The 22,534-nt window shown below is 36.0% G+C and overlaps 1 protein-coding gene across 2 annotated transcripts in view; it reads left to right on the forward strand.

The window, feature by feature from the left end:
- The window catches only part of KCNN2 (potassium calcium-activated channel subfamily N member 2), a 71,518-nt gene that overhangs the window by 3,423 nt on the left and 45,561 nt on the right, over positions 1 to 22,534 (forward strand). For both annotated transcript variants that reach the window (XR_013179798.1, XM_054652029.2), the window contains exon 3: positions 17,281 to 17,699. Coding sequence is in view for 1 of the 2 variants with exons in the window: in XM_054652029.2 (XP_054508004.2) it covers positions 17,281 to 17,699 (419 nt within the window). In the remaining variant the exon portion in view is untranslated. The remainder of the gene's footprint in view (positions 1 to 17,280; positions 17,700 to 22,534) is intronic.

The raw sequence follows: 22,534 nt of genomic DNA on the forward strand, positions 1-22,534 counted from the left end.
ACACTTGACTTTTAAAAAATATGATGATGAGAGTGCAGGACGAAGGCTATGTCAATTCTATGGTAGTAAAATCTATGTTGCACTAGACACCTGGGGAGAAAGGGTATCTTTAAAATTCCTTGGCTAAGTACATAATGTTCTCCAGGCAAAAGAAGATACTGTGTAACCCTGATAATGTAATGTTTTTTAATGTTTTAAACAGTCTTTAAAGCAGACTGTTTTCTGAAGGCAGATGTGTCATTAATTCAAGCAAGCGTTCTGCTCTGTGCAGAAGAATGAATAAGGTCTGTAGAACAGGGCCCACAGCTGGCTGGTTGTGTCCTGGAGGATTTTTGCACCAGCTATTAGTCAGTCCTGTTCCCGTTGAAACATTCTTTTCTGATTATTGTCTGAAACATACTTAAGTATTTGTTATAGTGTAAATAAGCAGGAATTCATTGAGAGAGGAAAATTTGTTCCATAGAAGAGAAGAAGGTGGCTGTATTCAGCTTGCAGCTGAATGGTAGTGTCTTTCATACGGGAGCAAACTAACCTTTGCGTAAGTGGATTTTTTTACAAAGCATGAGGCAAAGAAAAATGTTGGGAAATACAGAGCTGACAGTTTAGTGATTATTACTGAGTGCAGGATGAATACTGACTGAAAAACTACTGTTGACCTAGAATGCTAGCAAGTGGAAGTAATCTTTTTCATTCTTTTCAGTAGTCTTTGACCTTGATTTATTGGTAGGAAGATCAAACAGCCATGCTGCAAGGATGTCCATGGGACAGTGCCTAGAAGCACAGCAGGTGGCTTTAGTCTTCTCTTGAAGTGACATTGCTCGTATATTTTGTTTTGAAAAGTCAGCCAGTTAAACCAGTCTCTGAAGTTTGTCTGCCCCACACTTGCTCCTCTTTTTTTAAGGGAGTTGGTAGGGAAGTTAATAAAGGTTTGCCAAGATTCTTCCCAAGGCGAGAAGTGATACAGCAGCGTAAGACAACTGAGTTTCCGTCCCTTCCCGCAGTCAGACCGCGTTGTGTGTGCGGTGGGGTGCTGAGCACCCCGGGGGCGGCTGGGGCGGTGTGGCCGCCGCCGGTTCAGCACCGCAGACAGCTCCGCGCGCAGCGCCCGGCTCGGGCGGCGCATCCCGCCCGGCCATCGGAACCGGGACATGCGCGGCCGTGCCCAGGGCTTCCCCAGAACTTACACATCGCTCTGCATCTGGCAGACCAAAGCCTCCAGAAGGGTGGTAACTGCAGTGTTTAGACAAGGCTAACTGTAGGGATGCTGAGTAATCTTTGTGAAATACTGGAACTGTTTAAACATTCTCCACAAATACATTTTCAGGGATGGCACTGTACTAGCCAGACTCCAGGAGTAAAAATATGAGCTGTTATGAATTTTAATAAATGTGAATTACTGTTAAGAATATAGCCAAAGTCAGTTGAAAACAGTTGGGTTCAATAGTTAATTCGTAGCTTAATTTATCATTTCCCAAAAAGGGGATAAAAATTGTGAGCAAGTTTGCTTCACATCCTTCCCCCTTCTAGAAAAAGTCCTAATGAGCAACAGTAACAGAGTTGGAGTTGAGGCTAGTGATAACCCCAAAATGTGTGTTCACTTTTTGCTCCATTTTTTGTTTTGCCTATAATGCTGTTAAAAACATTACACTTGGGAGATAATGAAATATGCATCACTCCCTCTCCAGGCCTGTGTGGTTATTGATTCAGTTCTTCAGAACAAGTGCTTTGTGTTTGAAAGATCAACAGGAAAAATGTAATTCATCATTATCCCAGCCTAGAACAGGTATTTCTCTGACTGTTACTCCAGTTGAGAGTTTGAAGAGGTGAAAGAGGGAAGAGCTAAAAAGACAACATTACCCAATTATCATAATATTTTTTGATTAATTATCCACTTCATGCATAAACAGTTTGTTACTTAATACTATTTTACATAATTAAAGCAGAGGCAGTATGTAAAGTAATTAAAATTGTATTCTTTAGAACTTACTGTTCCATTCCACATTTCTCTAGTGGAATTCAATTCATAAATAAAATGGAATTTAAGAAAGTTTTGAGTGGCAGTTTACAAGGTAAATCTGTGGTTTTTCTAATTTTATTTAAAAATGGACCTTTCTGCCTATCTCTAGTATGGTTAGAGATAGAAATGCTTTTTAACTATGCACCCCTGAACCAGTACTGACACTTTCTTGTATTACGAAGAGCAAAAGGATTAAATCAAAAGTCTGTGAGACTGCCATTGAGGTCTTTAATGTCTTTTGTTAGGCATTCCACCACAGCTGAGTATCTCTTGAGAGATGGTGGTCAGTGGAAGAATATATCCACTGGAACACTTCTTTAATGCTGGACTGCTTAGTGTACCCTTTCTGTAAATAAACATACTGCCTCTCCTGAATAATAGTAACCTGAGTATTGCTAACCTGTGCTGTCTCAGACAGCATCTGGGCTTCTTTTTCTTTTCCCTGATACAGATGCTGTCACTCATGCAAAAACATGAAAGTTGTTGGTATTTATTAAAGCTAATAGAAGTCTTGTATGTATGTGTGTGTGTTATCCGCTAAAGTTTCTAACCACATTTGAAATGTATTGCTAGTTCATACTTTGATAGAACACCCATGGAAAGGCTTGCAAACTCCAAGGTTAACCTTAAGTTATTGCTTGCACAGCCGAGCGTCACAGAGCTGCAGGGAGAAAGCAACATCAATCCCAATGGTTCTGAAGTGGTGGGATAATAATGTGCTACTGATAGATTTGGAGTGAAACATTTTCAGTTGTCACTACCTTTCTATAAAATTACCACAGCTGAGACCCCAAATGTCTTCCTGATGAATCAAGAATCTTCTTTTCCCTGTGCCTGAAAACTTGAAAAAATGGAACAGGCAGTATCAGGTAACAGAAAATATGGAAATAACAACATAATACCTGTTCATTATGCAAATACATCCTATCATGCATGATGATAATAAGCACAGTTTATGGGAGTTTCATTATTTTGCTGGCATCAGTGGAAAGTTTTACGGTAAAAACTATGCATTTGTGAACAGTTAAATCCCTTACAGTTTCTTGTCATAAGAAGTAATGCTTCTTCTACAGACAAACTTATTTATTTTTAGTTATCTATTATTTATTTGTTTCTATCCATGTAATTGTTTCACCTTCACTGGAGTGGTACATGTGTATTTCATTGTCTTGCTGGCAATCTTTTGACTTCATGTGAAGTTGAACTAGTCTTTGCTTCGGTATATTGAAGCATCAGGGATTGCTCACAGAGACTGTAAATCTTCAGCTTAAGAAATGAATGAGTTAGACTAAGAGCACAGAGAGCAAGTCTAATGAAAAACTGCTTTATCAAGAAATAAACTTAGAGTGTTACTTAGCCTGATCTGAGGTCTCTTGGAAATTAGTGATTTTTTTTTTTTCTAATTATTCTAATAGATTTTGAGTCAAGCAACAACAAACTCATTATGTGGCAGTTGATCAAGGATACGATAACTTCATGTGCAGATTCAAAAATTCCCCTTTACCAATTAAATGTAATACACATTTCACTTCTGTAATGAACAGCAGAAAATCACACAGGAATCCAAGGAATCACACAGGAATCCAGTGTCACCATATTTGACAAATTAACAGCATATCTGTCAAGTTAACACTGTAGAGTATTTTTGTGAAAACGCTAAGTTTCAATTCTGTTCAGTACATTTTTTATAGCTTTATGTGCAGATCCTGTTGAGGTAGGAAACGCTGCATGTGCCTGTTGTCTCGGAGAAGCAGCAGTGGAATGCATATGGCATGGAAGGCAGGCTTGAAAATCCTTTAATGGTGATCAGCCTTGGAAGGAGCAATAAGGTTAAACATATATTATGTCTCTATTTCCAACAGGCTTCATTAAATCATAGAAGGAGGTGGTACGTGGTGGTCAGTACACTGAGTGGTTGGTCCAGCCATACCTAGAGTTATTTATTTATATCTGGTGTTGTTCCAACCATTTTTTAGTGAAGCTGTTAGAAGTTTTTCAACAGCGTTATGAGGTGTGAGAAGGTATGTCATTGTCACTGTTGGAGGAGAGAGAGCATTGAGAACTTTTGTAACCAGGAATCAGATTCTGGATTTGTATAAATTGTGTAGCTTAGATGAAATGAACAGATGCTCTTGTCTGCAGTGTTAGAGGCATTCTGCATGCCCATCTTAATGTGAAACATGTCCAATCTTTCAGCTGTGGGACCTTCAGATTAGGAAATTCTATTGGGTACTTGACTACAGCTCTTTTTTGCCTGACTTTAAGTGAAAGTGTGCCAGAACTGACGAGTATACATAAATGCCTTTTTGGTTTTGGTTCTGGTTTGTGAGTGATCTATTAAATGTTGTATCTTGGGCTTTGAGTTTGATTTGAGATGTAGTTGACATCTGTTTTGAGTGAAGATCAGAGCAGGAATGGCTGCTGTTTAGGACTCTGGAGAATTAAAAGGTTCTCTTTCAATCAGCTGTTTTCACCATTGATGATGAAAGTTGTCACCTTCCCTTAGGAGAGGACAGAATATTGCTCTGAGACTATAAAGCTCCTTTTAAGATGTAAATTACCACTTAGAGAAGAGGCTGTAACTGATCTTGTAACTAGCATTCAGGTAAGCTGGAAATATTGATCACTGTAAAAATTTAATTAAAAAATTTATAAAGTGTTCAGGAATTTTGTGAGGAAGTTTTCACAGCTTTTTCCTATGGAAAAAAGAAAAGTTGCATATCATGATAACACACACAAATAGAATTGAATTTTTCTCATGCCTTTTTTTAAATTTAATAACATTACATTGAAAAATATGAATGGGAAAACTTGTTCAGTAAAAGTGATATGAGAAATCCAGATCAAATCCTTAACACATAATGAGTGCTTTAAATTGAAATGCTCTAAAGATCCAGTTAATTTAGATATTTGCAGATATCGTTCCCTTAGTGTGATTATTCTTCTTAGAGAAATATTATGATGTATTCTTGATTCAGTTGTGTAAATTGACTTTGTCCCACTGTTTTAATGAAAGCCATATTAAGAGATTCCTTCCTGTGTCTCTCAGATGATCAGAAGAACCTGTCATGAGGACACTCTTTACAGCTTAGAAATAAATATTTTGTAAAGGCAGTAGTCAAATATGAACATCTTATATTTTAAACTGGTGTGTCTGAACCCAGACTTTTGCAAACAAAATTGCTCATTTAATGTCATGCCTAAATATTTTCATAGTTGCAGAGTATCGCACATTTGTAACTAACTGATTCATTCACTTCTTCTTGAACAGTCCCTGTAATTGTGCCCTTCATCTATGTGAAAACAATTGTTAATAAGCATAGTTTTATACTGACACTTTATAGAAGGGCATGAGTATTATATATTCCATGAAGGATTGAGAGCATTGGGTTCTGAAGAGCAATGGCTGTATGTTTTAAGAGGCTATATAGTGTATTTTCTTAAATATAGGTCATCTTCAAAACCCCTGCTTGTGAAAGAGTATATTTGAAATAAAAAATAATTGAGAAGTAAATATATGTGGGCTCGTAAGTACAGATTTTATTTTCACCTTTGTATGAAGAGCTTTGTGACCTTTATCTGTATTCTGCAAAAAATTATGCAACTGTGTGTCTTCCATAAACAGTTATACCTCAGTTCTGTGGTTTGATGAGAAGGTGTAAGATAGTCTGAAAAGAAGGAAAAACTTTTCCAGCAAGTATTTATATGGTTAAAGTATTTCATTGTAAAAGGCAATTATCTGGACAATTCCTCACCTTTTTTTTTTTTTTTTTTTGTCACATAAAAGATGTTTTCATGAAAGGGAGTGCAGAGATTAAGAGTTCAAGTGCTGTGGTTAAAATCTGGGGATGGCTTCATTGCTAAACTTGAAGCTTAGGCTTGTCTATCTTGTACTTTTATGATCAGATCAGTCATTTGTCATGTAAATAAGACATTGTAATTGCCATCCATCTATTTTCAAGAATTATATGCCTACTTTAGCAGATGTCCCAAAACCTGCAATATAAAATGAATGCAGTGTTCCACAATATGTTCTAATGAGATACTATTCTTTATGAAGCATTTTATTCCTATTAAAAGTTTTATTCCATCTTTCATAGCTCTGCAAGTTCTGTAGCATTACTACAGATCTACACAGTCATTTTCACCTGCCCTATAACTGACCTCTTATGGTAGTGTCTTTCAGTAGAGTAATGCATTACGAAGCAATGCTTCATTTTCAGTCACTTAGCAAAACAAAGATTTGTTCTAGTTGGTGAATGGTATTTCTTGTTTTGTGACAGTTGTTAATAGCTGTCAATAGCTTTTAAGAATATGGTCTCTTGCAGCCAGAGAATAAGGCACGTCTTTAATTAAAAACAAAAATGGCGCAGTAACTTTGATTCAGGCTGCACCATCATATCCACAATATAAATAAATAAATACAAAATAAACTCCACATGCATAAGAAATTTGAATTCAGTCTGGGAACCTGGAGAAAGACTTAATGTCCAGGTGTGGCTTGACAGCATAAAATAAATTACCTTCTACCTAGACATATTAAAAAAAATATTAGAAATAATTAGAAATAATCCTGAGCATTCACTGATAGCATCTAAGTTTAATGACATTTTCACCAAAATTATTTACACTGTGTTTCTGATACAAGTACTAGTTATTGCTTTTACACCAGTCATGAACAATTGACTTCAGAAGTGCATCTGCATTTTGGAGTATCTAAATTTAGATATTTTGGAGTATCTAAATGCTTTAAAGCATTTCAGTTGAGAGCAGCCTTATTATATGTTAATGATTTGATCCTCAACACCTTTGTTATCATTAAAATATTTTTTCAGGGGGATTTGAAAACTCTTGAACACACACTGATTTATGAATATGCTAAAGTTCTCTTAACTGACTTTGCCTTAGCCATTTCTCTGCAGTAGCAATAAAATTCAGTTTTAACCATGCAGCTACTATAGCGAGATTGTAGTGGGTTCTTTTTTTGTAAATTTCTTCATAGTTTACTACCCATGATTGTTTTCCTGGGCACTACATAAGAAGTGGACTGCTAGAGCAGAAATTCATGTCCATTCAAATTCAAGTATAACTGAAAAGGTACTTATGGCAGCTGCTATGGAATATAATCCTTATCTGAATGGTGTCATAGGTAAAGTGGGTTCACACTAGGACCACTCCATTCTTTTGCCCATATTCAGGATTAAGCTTTATAGTAAAAGCCAGTAATTTGCACTCTGTTGTAATTTTTGCAGTATGATAGTTTAGAATAATTTAAACTTCATGTGGTATGATAGACGAGTGCTAGACCTGATGAATTGCCAGATCAGTTTCAGTGTAGTTTTAAGACAGTTTAATGGCACAATGTTTTGAAAAGGTATTGATATAAGACTACCCATGGCCAGTCTGGTTTTCATATTCAGTTGTCAGAAAAGAAAATGGTTCTCTTTATGGGGAGCTGTACATGACTAGACATTTGTCTACCTCCCAGCAATAGAATAGGATGCAATGGAGTCAGATGAGAAATTTAACAGTGTGGCTGTCAGCTGGCAGGCCATTCTTCTCCCCCACCATTTGGCACTGGAAAGGAAAAGAGGGGACAGGGGTTTTTTTTGTATACAGCTTGTGTCAGCAAATTCAAAATTAATAGTCCTTGCATTTCACCGGTGGCTTTTGTATGTATGTTGTGGCTGGGAACATCCTATGTCAACTGCTGGACATCAGAATTTTTGCTGCTCTAGTGTGTCCCATTGAGCATAAGGGTTGTGAAAATAAAGCTTTCTGAAACATTTTGAACAGCAATTTTATTTTTAAATTGTGGATGATAAGGGGTTTGGCTGCAATCAGTGCAAGCATGTTTGATGGTTTTGGTCTTCAGAGATATAAAAGAAGTAAGTTTCTTTGAGAACAGAGCATCATTTACCTGAGAGCTGCTGTAAACCAGATTCGATGAAGCTGTAACATTCAAATAATTTTTGGGTAGCAAAAAGAACTTTGTGTACTAAGACATAGGCTGAGACAATTCTTTTCCCTGAGGAAGCAGGTGCACTGATAATTAATAGTGACCAAGTAAAATGGTATTTTACCTATTAAGAAATGCAAATAAATGCCTGTAAAGAAACTTGAGCCTATGTTTATTTAACCTAGTGTTGAAAACTGCCCTACTTAAAGATATTTTAGGTTGATCTTTGAAGCAGTTTGAATACTTCATCTGCTATACAGTTTAGCCAGAAGCCCACTTTAGGCTTTCTAGAGGAAAAGATATTAAGTACATACCTTCTTTATTGCTGCCCTCTCAAAATTTTATTTGTCAGGATGTATTACAGAGACATTTAAATAAGACCAAATGCCTCTAAACACTTGGAGTTAGAGCATAATTATGCTTATTAGGATTTTTAAATACACAAGTACTTTTAACTCCATTCTGCTTTTCCTTCTGCACAACATACTTTTCCTTATTTTAGTGGTCATGCTTTAGGACAATACTTGGATTTTATATTTCTATATTTGTAGTTGTTTTTAACATACGCTTGAATGAAATTCTGGGTTAAACTCTATTTCCAAGATAGTAAAAACACAGAGACCTCATGATTCCTGTGGTGCTGATGTGTACTCGCCCACTGTCATGTAAATAAAAATGTAATTAGTATAAAATGACCTCGACATTCAAACTTTCTCACATACATGAAGTATTTATGGTATAAGTAAACACTAGAGGAGGAACTGAGAAGACAGATTCTTGTGTATATGATGTGTTGGTACTCATCATTTCCTAAAAACAATTTCCTATTTTAGAGTCAGTGTTGTGCTCCTTTGGCAGAATGAATGAGTTAGCTCAACTTATTTAGCCTCAGATTCAGTGTTTCTTCCTTTAACTCCTGTCTCCCCTGCAAAAATATTGCTGGTTTCTTCAGAAAATAAGTCCTTTTTTAAAATTGATTCCAGTTTTCCTAGTAGTAATGAAGCTGATCATCCCTGAAGAGAGTGAGGCTTCTCTCACAGTGGCAGATGGCAGTCGTTTTGGGAGATGATGATTTCTTCAAGCAGTGATCCATAGAACAAACTATTTTAGTTCTGAATGAAGAAAAACAAATCCTAAATGAAGAATTGTAAAATAATTATTTAAAATTAATAACATAAATATATTGAAATGTAGATTTCTTCCAGTGACTTTTGCATCTGCAAGAAGAATGTAGAATTAGAATTACTTTATTTCTCAGGTACTCGAAATGGAGAAAAACATATCACAAACTACTATGTTTCTTGATATATATTTTTAAAGTTAGTTCTGCAAAATAGCACAGTTACTTTGTACAAAGATGTGCTGTGTTCTTCATGTACAAAGTTTTTTAACTGTTGCTCCAGTGCAAAGCTAATACAATCCCTTACTTTGATATCAATGTTTCCATCCTTGTTCATACCAAGTTCACTGTAGTAGTTGAAGCAGACCTAACACACCAGAAGAAATTTTTGAAGAGTTTTTTTTTGTTATTGTTATTAGAGATTATTTCATTAGCATGGTTGTTTGTTCAGTGTGATTTTTTTTTTAAATTTGTGAAAGTAGACCTAAGCAATCCATTTACTTTGCAAATTTCCTTTTTAGATGTAACAAAACTGGCACAATTTTTGTGCACTCTTTTAGTAGGGAGAGAGTGTGCCAGAGTGGGCCAGCAAAAGCACAGGGCAGTGCAGGTTGGGAGCTGATGGAAGCTGAACTCAGAACAAGGTGTGGTCTGGCTAGCTTAGGCTACTGGTAGGTTTCTTAAGGGCTGGCTACATCCAAATAACCTTGCTCAGGCCTTTAAGATGCTCCAGACCCTTCAGCTCTTTGGGCCTCCTCTGGACCTTCTCCAGCAGCTGCTTGTCTCTGTTGTACTGAGGAGCCTGGAACTGTACACAACATTCAGGTGTGGTCTCCCTAGGACCCAGTAGCGGAGGATACTCCAGGATTTAACCATTTATAACCTCCCTACCCTGCTGGTCACGCTCTTCCCAATGCACCCCAGGACACCATAGGCCCTCCTGTCCACAAGGGCACTGCGAGCTCATGGCCAGCTTGTCATCCACAAAGATTCCCAGGTGCTTCTCCACAGAGCTGCTCCCCACTAGGTCAGCCCCCAGCCTGTGCTGGTACTTGGGGTTATTCCTCCCCAGGTGCAACACACTCCACACTTGCCTCATGAAGTTTCCCTGGCCAACTCTCCAGCCTGTCAAGGTCTCACTGAATGGCAGCACAGCCTTCAGGTGTATCAGCCACTCTCCCAGTTTTTTCCTTTCTGTCTTATTGTTCTTGCACTTCAGTGATGTTCAGAGCTTTGATAAACCATGCTGCTTCTGTATCTGCCTGGAGGACATTATTGATTCTCAAAGTCAGGCACAACAGTTTTTGGAAATTTCTGATGCTGGATGGAAGTCTTCTTCATGTGGTAATTTAGGGACTTATTTTCATTGTTTTATATAGCACAGGGGGTAGGATCTGAAATGGTGGCATAATGAAATAGCTGTTAAATTAATATTGTTAAAGTGAAGGAATACTTTTCATAGACATTGACAAGTAGAAACTCCTGTTTCAGTCAATTAAATTGAGTCACATAGTGCTAATTTTGCTGAATATCTCAAATGAATATACTCACCCTGAGTGGTAGACTTTTATTTATGGAGCTCTGATTTGTTCAAAGTTTGTAAAAATTCATGTAACTAAATATCTCTCTGTTGATTACAGATCTGAGGAGGCTCAGCTGTGATTGTTCAAGCAAGACTCCAAACAGAATTACACTAGGAAATTGTCGTGTAAAATATCTGTTTAATAATGAAAGTGAAAAACCCCTGGTTTTGTTTTAATTTTGTTTACAATCTATTATTAATAGTAAGCTCATTATCTAATTACTTTGATTTTTTAATATATTTATGAGCTTTTGATGATTTCTTAGCTCAGTCCATAATTATGCTTTTCTTAGGGGGTTCTCTGTATCATTGGGAAAGAATCCTGATATTTTGGAATGTCTTTTCTATTTCTTTTTGTAGTCCTTGGATTTAGATTCTTAATTCTGCATAGAAAATAAGGACATTATCAGGAGTGTCTCACCTTCTTTGAGTGCCTAGAGCACATATATGTATATGGAGAGACCTATATAGAAAGAAATTATGTACGTCCCAGCAATTGCTTGTGCTATAATGGTCTTTTGGCATTGTAGGCTGGTGGGGGGAGGAGGGGGTGTTAAGCTATTTCATAGTTTGGGATGAAGAGTACAGCTGAAAATCTGCACAGTACCATTTAAGAATATTGAGGAATGCTTCTGAATATCTTTAGAGAGAAAAAGCTAAAAAGAATACTGTTAGCATGTGGATTAAACCAGAAGGGAAATATGGGTAGGTGGAATTTAACTTTGTGTGCTTATGCAGAGTTTAACCCTATGTTATTCATTGGTTCTAAATTCTTTTCTTTCTAAAATCTCTCCCTTTTTTTTAATAATGATCTGAGGGATAGATATTAAAAAAAGACACAGACAAACCTGGTTAAGAGCATTGTTTAACACACACCTGTTTTTTTTTGAATGATTGTGGTTATTAGTGACCTGTCAGAGTAACCAAGATGTACTGTTCAGATGTATTTTAGTGTGAAATTTTTGGTACTGCATTTCTGAAAATATAATTCACAAAGACTATAAATTCTCTGAGCCTCTTTTCCCCATCTCTTCTCAAGATGATAACATTTAAATGCGGTATTTAAGAAGGGGGCATGTTTAGCCATCAGGAATCATTAACGAATCATTAATGAAGTTTGCTTTACATACATGCTTTCTTTATAGCAAAATATTAATCACTGTAAAAATTTTGCACAGAGATGTCAAATTTAAATGTACTACACAAATAATAATTTTTGGGCTGAAACTAAGTACCAGACTTTTAAGATCTTCTGTTTAAACTGGGATGTTTATAGTTGGGAGGGGAATATGTGTGTTCATGCATGTGTACATATATAAGTAAAGAGCAGTCTGGCTTCCTCATTTGAATGAACTAAGCATGTTTCATTTTGTAGATAACTAGACCTTGTGGATTAGTTTCTAGTGACCTCCTAGAAAGTTTGTTTTTTATTCTGGATATGGAAAACATTCTGGCAAATACAAGATAGGCAGTCCCCCATGTCATTTGTGAAAAAATGTATTATTTGCCTTCTGTGCTTTGTATGTGCAGGAGTTTGATGCCTCATGACTTTACATATGTATTAAACCCACTAAGATGTTTCATCTAGGGCATTGTACTTAAGATAAGGAGTACAGCAGCTTCCAGAAACTCCTGGAAGGCTCTTCAAGGTCAACAGGCATTTGGGTGACTTACAAACCATTTGATTACATGCCTTCTGATGATGTAAGAAAGTAATTTCCATCTCCTAGTTAGAGGCGACTCTGCTAAAGGCTTAAGACGGCAATCTCCTGTCATGACTTGAAAATGGCTTTAAATAATTTTTACTTAATGAGGTGCTCTGGGACACTAACTTGGCTTTTGGACTTGTGAGACAAAGAGTATCTTCTTTGTCTACCATAATGTTTTTATTTTTTTGATTGTGTGAATGATACTTTGTGTAATACACACTATAGAAAAATACTGGATCAAAAATTCTGTAAGTCATCAATCCCAGAGGCTATATTTTGCTACTCTTAATCATAGTCTTATCAGTTCTTTTGTAAGATTTAAGTGACTCCAGTATTTAACTATTTTTAATTTGGGTTCTTAAATTAAACAATTGCAACAATTTACCTGTAAGCAAAGTTGATTTCCTTTCTCCAAGGAATGCTTCCAGCACTACAGCTGATGCTGCCTTATCACTGATTATTGCTTCCCTATTACTCCTGCATTATTGTATCCCCACAGTATTACAGCAGGGTAGCGATGTAGTTCTCAGGTTTCTTCTTTTGCCTGCAAAGGCATTTTTAAAACATGACTAGTTTCCTTTTTCTTTGCATTCAGCAACATTTAGAAAATTAACTTCTCTCCTTTTGTTTCTCTCCTTTAGGGAGTCTCTGATCCAATTTGTCATTGTGTGCAATCTGTCTGTTTAGAATGCCTTTCTGGTTTTTTCAGTCTGGTGTTATATGAATGTAACTGTATAACTCACAAGTGTTATGTAAATATACACATACCTAAATATCTGTAATTTTTATGTTTTTAAAGTGGAACATTAATTCTGTGTCTTACATTCACATAGAAGATGCTAGAAATACATCACATAATTCCAGGTGAAAATACCTTCAGAATTGTTCACATGAAGTGGAGACATAGTAAAAGTATATGAGAGTTCTATATTTGGAGAACCTTGCAGAACACTGATGAAGTACTTGCATTAGATTTTAACTCTGAATAATTACAAAAAATTTTAAAACTATGAATAGGCATAACATATGTGACCTTGACTGAAGTTTGTCCTTCTCTGTGAAGTGCAGGACTCAAATCTACAGAAAGGTTTGATCACTCTTTTATTAAATTCTCTTTTTATTGCTAGCATCATTCTCCATTCAGATGAGGAGTAGTATCTTGAAATCAATGCATGATTATTACAGCCAGATTGTCTGAAATCAGCCAAGAGTGTGCGTACATACCCTTTGAATTGTGCTGTTCAGCTGTCCTTTCTCTTCTCCCTTCATTTATGTTCCTCACTTTCTGGAGTGGAAGTATACATAGCCAAGCACAGAGGCATGGACAAATACCACTGTATCTTCCAAATTAGAAGTGAAGCTTGCATTAAATAGATTTCAATATTGCAAGCATATAAAATGTACATGGAATCCTGTACTAGTTTCTGTGTCATTTTATTATGTCTGACCTTAATTGTTATTCACAGCATGTGGTTGAGGCCTTTTCATGTTCTGCAGTGTTTGATATCCATCATAGTTTGAACCTAGGCAAAGAACTGTAACAATGTCATCCTCATAAATGCAATTTTGAACTGTCAATATTGTTATGAAATAGAAATGTTTTACTGTATCTGTGTCTTTGTGACTAGCGGTGTTTTCTGCCTTTCCTGTTTTTACCTCCTAAATCTCATTATATGACAGGTAAAGGTATTATAACTTTAAAACATATATATTAATTTTCATGGAATAAATTCTCACAGCTAAGGTCACAGGAGGTCGATAAGGATCTTCTGTGTCCATAAGCATAACCATTCCACTGAGATCTGCAGAGAAATTTTTCTCTATGTTTCACTTTAGGATTTCTTCTGCTGACAGGTGACAATGTTATCAAGTATGTATTCCATAATGACGTCTCAATGTTTTTAAAAAATTCAGTCATAAAATAACATTACCTCCTCTAAAATGGAAAAATCAGATTTTAATGCCTGTGTTTAGCTCAACGGTTTTCTATTCTCACCTTTTAAATTGAATCAGTACTGAAGGTATAATTTTTCATGAATTGCCTTTCTGCATATAGAATTCTTTTTGAAATCTATGAAAAGCGTACATAAAAATGGAGGAGAAAAGACCATTGCTTTTTTCAGCAGATTTTGAAACTTTGACATGTATTTGATATGTATCTTACAATTGAAATATTTAAATCCATTGTAAATTTATTCTTTTTTTTGTAAACCCACACAGCATTAGAGAAATCTGATATTATCATATTTTTTATTTCAGTCACACTGGTTACTATTAATCTTTATTCTGAGTTTTCTAAATATCTAGATTTCTTCATGACTGATGTAACACGTCTAAGATCTCACTGCATTTGCAGGCTAATCACAAGAATCAAATGCACTGGAGCTGTACAGTACTTTGAAAGTTTGTCCCTTCATACCAAATAGTGCATTTGCTAAGTGCAAACCTGCATTGTTGTGGTAAGACAGACGTACAGACAGACATAAATTGGCCTTCCAGTATCAATTCACAAATCTGTAGCTTGCAGAGTGACCACAGGTAAAAGAAATGGTATGTGCTCATGGTGCATACATTGAATTTTTTAGCTTAATTCAATAGTGTATGACTTTGTCTTCAATAGTATTGCAGAGCAGATAAGAACTGTCTGTAAATGTAGTGAATTCACCTTGGCCAGCTGTGAGACCTGCACCCAGCTATGCTTTTGCTCTCCCTCTTCAACAGCACAAGAAGAGATAATAAGATGAAAAAGGTTGCAAGTTCAAATGAAGATGGGGAGATCCCTTGCCAGTTACTGGCACTGGCAAAAGAGGCAAAACTGGGGGGAAATTAATTAATTTTATTGATATTTAAAAGCAGACTAGGATGGCAAAAAATATGCTGTCCCACCCCTCTTTCCTCAGGTTCAACATCTTCATTACGAACTCCGGTATCTTCTCCTCCATGAGTGGTACAGATGGCATGAGGAAGGACAGTGTGTCCATGACAGTTCCTCTCTGCCACACATTTTTTGTCACACTTTTTTTGTGCAGATGTGTGGGTCTCCATGGTCTGCAGCCCTTCAGGATAAATCTGCTCCAGCATGGGACTTATGTGAGCATTAGTTCTTCTAAGGAGAATCTGCTGCAGTATGAGCTCTCTGCAAGTGAGCGTTTCTTCAACAAATATCCAGCTTGCCCTGGAGTCGTCTTCTCCAAGTGGGCTTCAGGAAATTGCCTCTCTTTTATCATGGTCTTTTTTTTTCCATGGGTTCCTCTCTGTTCCTGGTGCCTGGAGCACCTACTCCCTCTTCTTCTTTTCTGACCTTAGAATTTCTAGTGTTCTTTCTCACCTGCCTGGGCCATGTTTTGCCCTTTCTTAACTAAGCTTTCACAGAAGCACCACCTGCTTTACTGGTGAATTCAGCTGTGCCCTGCAGTGAGTATATTGAAGAGCAACCCTGACCACTTCTTGCTGACATCAGCCCTGCAGTTATCCCCAGAGCCAAAACCTTGTCATCAACACCCAGTGTAATAGGATAGAGAGAAAGAAAATAAGGGATAAAAACCACATCCATAAAGACAGAAAACTATTTTGGTTTATTGTGTTCCTTAGTGTGGTTAACTTCTTTATTTCTTTTAGTATCAGATCAGCTACAATGAAACTAATTTGTGACTATCACTTTTCTAAACAGTTTCAGTAGAGCACTTTTATGAAACATAAACTGAAGGTATTGTGAGGAGGATGTAGAGTGGCTTTTTGATCACTAAAAAACATATACAGTGAAATCAAGCTTATATTTTTAAACTTTTGAAAGAAGGAAGGGGGCAAAGAGCAGTGCAGATGAATGGGTTTTCAGTGTGTGTATATAGAGTTCAGGCTGCCAAAAATACCTTTCTTACATTAGGGAACACATAATGTACTTTGTCTTCTCCCCCATTATTTTTGAATAATCTAATTTTAAAAATTCTGCAAAAGTATTTTTCCCCTCTTACCTGTTTACTGAACAGCCTTGGTAGGATTCAAAGTACAGTTGAAGTGATGGGAAGGTCTTCTCTCTGAAATTGTATCTTCTTGGTACATATGGGTTATGTTCCTCTCTAAAAGTCTGTTTGCAAGGTCTTGCAAATCTCCACTCTCACCTAGTGGCAAGTACTGCTTGATTGGCTATTTATTTCTTAAATCATCAGGCACATAATTTGCTAAACAGTGTGAAATGTTTTAGTACCTTTGTCCTGAGTGCCAAGTTGAAAGCCTTGATTGTGCAACAGCCAACATGTGCATTTAATTTTCAGCTACTGGATATCCTTGGGCCACTCTGATATTTGCTGGCTATTATTTTTCATATTTTCACCATGAGATATCTTCTTGAGTCTTTGTGCACTTTCTCATGTAGTTTTATATTTTATATTTATTATTATTATTATTGATTATTATTGGTGCCTTGGTGAAGAAAGCTTGAGTACTTCTACAGAAGCTATAATATCACCTTGGCTGAAGCTTAACAGGAATCTTAAGAAATATTTTTACTTTGTAATTTAGTTATCTATTCAAAAACAGCTAAATGCTTCTCAATTTTATGAATTTAGAGTAAACAACTGATTTTGAATGGACAAGGGGTCCAGACTTTTTTTTAAATAAAATATTAAAATTTAAAATATATGAGGAATTCTGAATTAATAATGAATGAATGAAAATTCAATTTCATGTGCAGTTTTAAAAATAGTGTATTAGAAATTCTTTTTGTCTTAACCAGAGTTGCATTTCCTTTCATAGTGATGTCATTTTCTAAGATGGCATTTTTAAAAAAATTTTTAGTGGTCTTTGGCAGCATAGAAAACTGTGATAATTTAAAATGGAATTATAACAGTTTTTTGAACAATGTACTAAAGTTAACCTTATATTTTATAATTTCAGTTGTTCATGGTGGACAATGGAGCAGATGACTGGAGAATAGCCATGACTTATGAGCGTATTTTCTTTATCTGCTTGGAAATACTGGTGTGTGCTATACATCCCATACCTGGGAATTACACATTCACATGGACAGCCCGGCTCGCCTTTTCTTACGCTCCATCCACAACAACAGCTGATGTGGATATTATTTTATCTATACCAATGTTCTTAAGACTTTATCTTATTGCCAGAGTTATGCTTTTGCATAGCAAACTTTTCACTGATGCCTCATCTAGAAGCATTGGAGCATTAAATAAGATAAACTTCAATACCCGTTTTGTTATGAAGACTCTAATGACAATATGTCCAGGAACTGTACTGTTGGTTTTTAGTATCTCATTATGGATAATTGCTGCATGGACTGTCCGAGCTTGTGAAAGGTAAGGTTGATTTTTTTTTCATTTCTTTCTGTTTGTTTTTCTATTTTTTACTCCTGCTTTGTCTCTTAAATTTTGAATTCAGGGGACTTAAACATTGTTAGAATGCAGGTCCCTAGTCCTTGATAATTTGAGTGTTGGTAGCGTTGAATTCTGTGACAGACATTGTCAGGAGTGATTTGCCTCTTAATCTGATGGACTTCTGCAAAGAGATCTGTGCCCCACTGTTTACTTGTAGCACTACAATTTCATTTCAGTGTGTTGACATATTTAACACACTGGACAGATACCACAAAATGCCTTTAAGAGTAGTTGTTAATATTCTGCATTTATACCAATTTTCATTTATTTTCTTTGTGACATAAATGTAGTGAGGATAATACAGAAAAAATAGCCAGGGAAAATGCTTGGGGGGATGTGTAATTTGAGTGTTGTGCTGAAAAAAGAAAGAGAGTGCAAAATGCAGTTGAGTACTTGGCAAGATCAGTAAAGGGGAACAGGCAGAACACTCACAGTAATATAACTCCTTCTTCCAATGAAAATCAGAAAGTGCATTTGAGAGTGTGACTTTCAATTTCAGCTAGTTTTCCAACCTCCCTTTACCACAGACTTCAATGTAGGTGCCGAATAAATGGCTAGTGCTGACAACTTGAAATTGAATTTTTCAAATATGGCTTTAAGAAAAAAAAAGGGCTTCTGATTGGATAGGATTGCTTAGGAATATGAGATAGGTTAACTCTAAGAAGACAATTAGAATGATTCTTTATAAAAGATTTAATGCCTTGGAAGGCTCTTAGATCTTGGAATTGATTTCTCCTCCTTAAGCTGAAAAATCATCAACATATTTAAGGCATTTCTACTTCTTCTGTTTGTTGACCATTTTGTTTTTTCTATTCTATTCCATGTCTGTCCATTTTAGAATCAGTTTAGGGAAGTTACTTGTGACAGCTAAATGATTCAAGTCAGCAGTAAAATCAAACACCGTTCTGCATTTTCAAGTTACTGCTTTCATTCATTTTCAACTTGTTAAAAGGAAAAATACCTGATCTTAAAAATAACTGTAGGAATCATGATTTTGTAGTTTTATTGCTAAAATTTCTTTGTATCAATATTGTTTCCTCATATTACAGCTTGACTAATAGTTTAAGAATATTCTGAAAATACGATGTTAAGACACAATGACATATTACAGTTTCAGAATATTCCCCATAGTGGCAGCGAAGGAGTACCCTAGATTTTTACTCAATCTGTAGCAGCTGTGTTTTCATAAGTGTGTTCTTGTTTCATATATAACTGAATTCTGCAAAGTCTCTCCTCTTTATCTCATATTCTCCACTTCTCTTCCCACCAGTTTTCTTTCAACACAATCGCTGCTCAGGAATTCTTGAGTGTCTACTCAGGCATTTCCCAAACTGTTGGTTTGAAGTGGCTCTGAATAACTTCAGCATCCATTGCTATCATTACATATAACTGCTTGATAATGATGGTGATGAAATAATAATTTTTATTAACTTTTTTATACATGTGCTTTCAAAATAAGCTAGTACAACTCAGTGAAAATTACTGAAAAATATTTGCTACTGTCTGATACATGTCTGTAAAACATATTTATTTGCTAGCATACAGACTGGAGGACAAGAATGTATAGTATATAAGTAACACTAAAAATAAAAGAAACAAAGACCACCTCACTGATTTTTCAATCAAGGGGAATGATGACAGCACTCTTGTAAAGTTTTGAGTTTTTTAGTTTGCTTATTTATATTTAGAAAGTGACACACTTCTGCATCACTGTTGTTCTGGGAATAAGATTATTTATTTGGTTAGGTACACTGAAGTCAGGGTTGCAAAAAGCTGAATTTTCTTCAACTCTCTGCTAAGTTAGTAATGTATTTTCCACATTTTAATTTGCAGTTGCTGTCCTTGAATTGACTGTAATAGTTTGGACAGTAGGCTGAGTAGCTACAGACTCCTCTAAAACTGAAACACAACACAACTAAAAGCAAGTTAAATATAAAAATTAGTACTAGGTTAATATATCTCTAGCATAATTGCCTTCTGTCACTGGATCCCAGTCCAAGATTCATATTTAAAAAGGGAAAAAAGTTAATTTTATGTTTCAGAAACATTAAAAAGAATATATTTTGGTTTTTGGAATTAGATACTTATGTCATTCATGCTAGTTGCACAGCCAGTTTTTTGTGTTTTGCTTCCAGTTTTTGCTTGAGGGAATATGTAAGTATTTTGCCAAACAGATGATACTGACCCTGGATTCCAGTTACTAGTCAGCCCATCAAAACCATTTAAATCTTTAGCCCTTATAGAGGTATGAGGTAAGATAAAAGTTCTCAGAAGAAAACCTCAAAACCCCATACAATAGCCATTTATCATGAGAAAGGACAAATATGGCCACTGAATAATTTCTGTTCTGTGTAGAAATCACAGTCCTCAGATGTGTCCCAAGGTCCTTATGGCTTTGAATTGCTTAGATGTTAAAAGTGTAGTTTACACAAATGAGGTACATTTTTTCCCAACTACTCTTGACTTTTTTCTTAGTTTTAACTCAAGGGAACCTTTTTTTATTTTAAGTAGACTATTTTTTGTACACAAAAAATAAATTTTTGTACACAGATCCTGAAAATAAATTCTATCATTAAGAGTCTTTTCCATTTGCTGCTATATATGAAAACATAACAAATTTTAATACATCTAACAGAAATTAGGAATTAGGCAGCAACCTGGTATCTTTGGTTTGAAAAGGGGTGATTTATATTAATAAAATTTGATGGTGTTAACTTTTTCTTTGCATCACTCCAGCACCATGCTCTAGTTTCTCTTATATAGTAGCATTACATGATTTTGCATTAGCAATATTTCTTTGGTGTATTAAATCATTTAACTGACCATCCAAATTGGAACAAGATGATGGTGATAAGTCATAATAGATTAAAATATTAAGATTTCGGAATGGAGAGGAAAGATTCTCATTCTGTTCCATGTTCTCAGTGAGGAGGGAAGTCACAGTAGGCAGTGTCCTTTATTGTGGAGTTGTGTGTGCTCAGAAAAAGCTGTTGCTGCTGAATGAAAGCCTGGTGTTCAGATTGTTCTATTCAAAGTTAAGTTTTTATATTGCAGACAGTCCTGGGAATAGGAAGGGAGATTGAAAGCCCCACATTTCATAGGAAGATAACATGAAAGAGCATCATTATCCGTCTCTTGAAAGATAACCTGTGGAGACAGGTCATGGGATGAGCCAGGCAAGTTGGCTGTCTGAATAAAGACTTCACTTCATTAATGGTCATCTGACTGATCACTTGATATACACTGAACTAAGACAGGGCATGTGTCTTTCTCAGTGCCTTAATGACTGTATAGTTAGCTCCCAGAATGCTAATTATAGCAAGTGACATTTTGGGTTGGTGAGCAAGGTATTTTCCATGATTGGAGTGTAAGGTCATGTATGAGGGCAGAAAGTGGTACAGATAATGGTGGTGGACAGCCAGCTGAGTATAAATGGGTTGCTAGGGCTGCACAGTAATCTAGATGAGGGAATTTGGAAGGTAAAGGTGGGGAAAGCATCAAGTGTTGCTGTATACATAATGTCTATTTTGAGAGGAAGATTGCATTGCATAGGTTTCATCTTGCCTTCTCATTGCCAGTAGTAGTATATTGCTGGTTTTCATGTCTAGGCTTCATAATGAAAAACTAAATTTTTTATTGGGTCGAACTCAAAAGATGTTTGTATTTATAACATCTCTGAGGCACATGATCTAGAACACTTATGAGTATATTACTTTCACATTTGAATTATGAGCCCTACAAGCGGATTAGTTTTTGCAGTTTCCCATACATATGTTGTTACTCAAAATGGATTTGTGCATGGGCATCAGTTGTTTATTTCAGTTAGAAAAGTTTGGTTTCTCAAGAAAAAGAAAGTCAGTATGTTTAGCATTAAGTCATGGAAGAATCTGACTAGAAGAAGAATCTGAGTAGAAGAATTCTACTCTTCTGTAGAATGGGTGTCTCTTGTCTCTTCTGTGAGAAGTCGGCCACTTTTCTAGGTTGTGTGAAAGGTCGCCACTCTTTATGATCTGGGTTTTTTATGGAAGGAAGAAAAAATATTGTCTTCTGAATACACACATGGGTATAATGTGCCTGTTTCTTGTGTACCAAGCAGTATGAACCAGAAATGCCCACATTACACTGTTGTATGTACAGAGCATATCATATCACATGCCTGGCATTTCTGTGGATTTGCAGAGGAGAACTGAGAACAGAACTGGATTTTCTTCTGCAGAGACCACACTTTTGGCACCATTTGTTGTTCTATTTGTTCATCTCTTTGACTTTTGGCAATGAAATCAGTTCAGTTTGAGCAGTTTGTTTTAGTCAGCATTTCTCCCTCTTGTCAGTTTCTGCTCTGTATTCTCTCCTTGTTTTAACAAAAACAAACTCAAAAAACACACACATATGCAAAATCCCATCTGTGTGTGATGGCGAAATATTTTTCTGCTTTCTGCTCATTCTTGTTTTCTACAAATAAATGTCTGTCTTATTTCTTGGAAATATGATACCATTACAAAGTTTCCAGTAAGCAGCTCACACATGACAACTGGGAGGCAAATGTTAAGGATTCATTTGATACAAGCTAGTGGATACACTGACACTTCAGTTGTAATTCATGAAGGAAAAAATGTTTCTTAGCTATCTAATTTCCTCTCAGTATGTATTTCAGTTCTTTACTTGTATTGAGGACCTTATCTGACGTTGTATGTTGCATGCATATTCACAAGGCCACCTTCTAATGGAAATTGCTTTTTGCATTCTCTGCAGTGCCA

Source organism: Agelaius phoeniceus, chromosome Z, assembly GCF_051311805.1.
Source record: "Agelaius phoeniceus isolate bAgePho1 chromosome Z, bAgePho1.hap1, whole genome shotgun sequence".
Lineage (NCBI taxonomy): Eukaryota > Metazoa > Chordata > Aves > Passeriformes > Icteridae > Agelaius > Agelaius phoeniceus.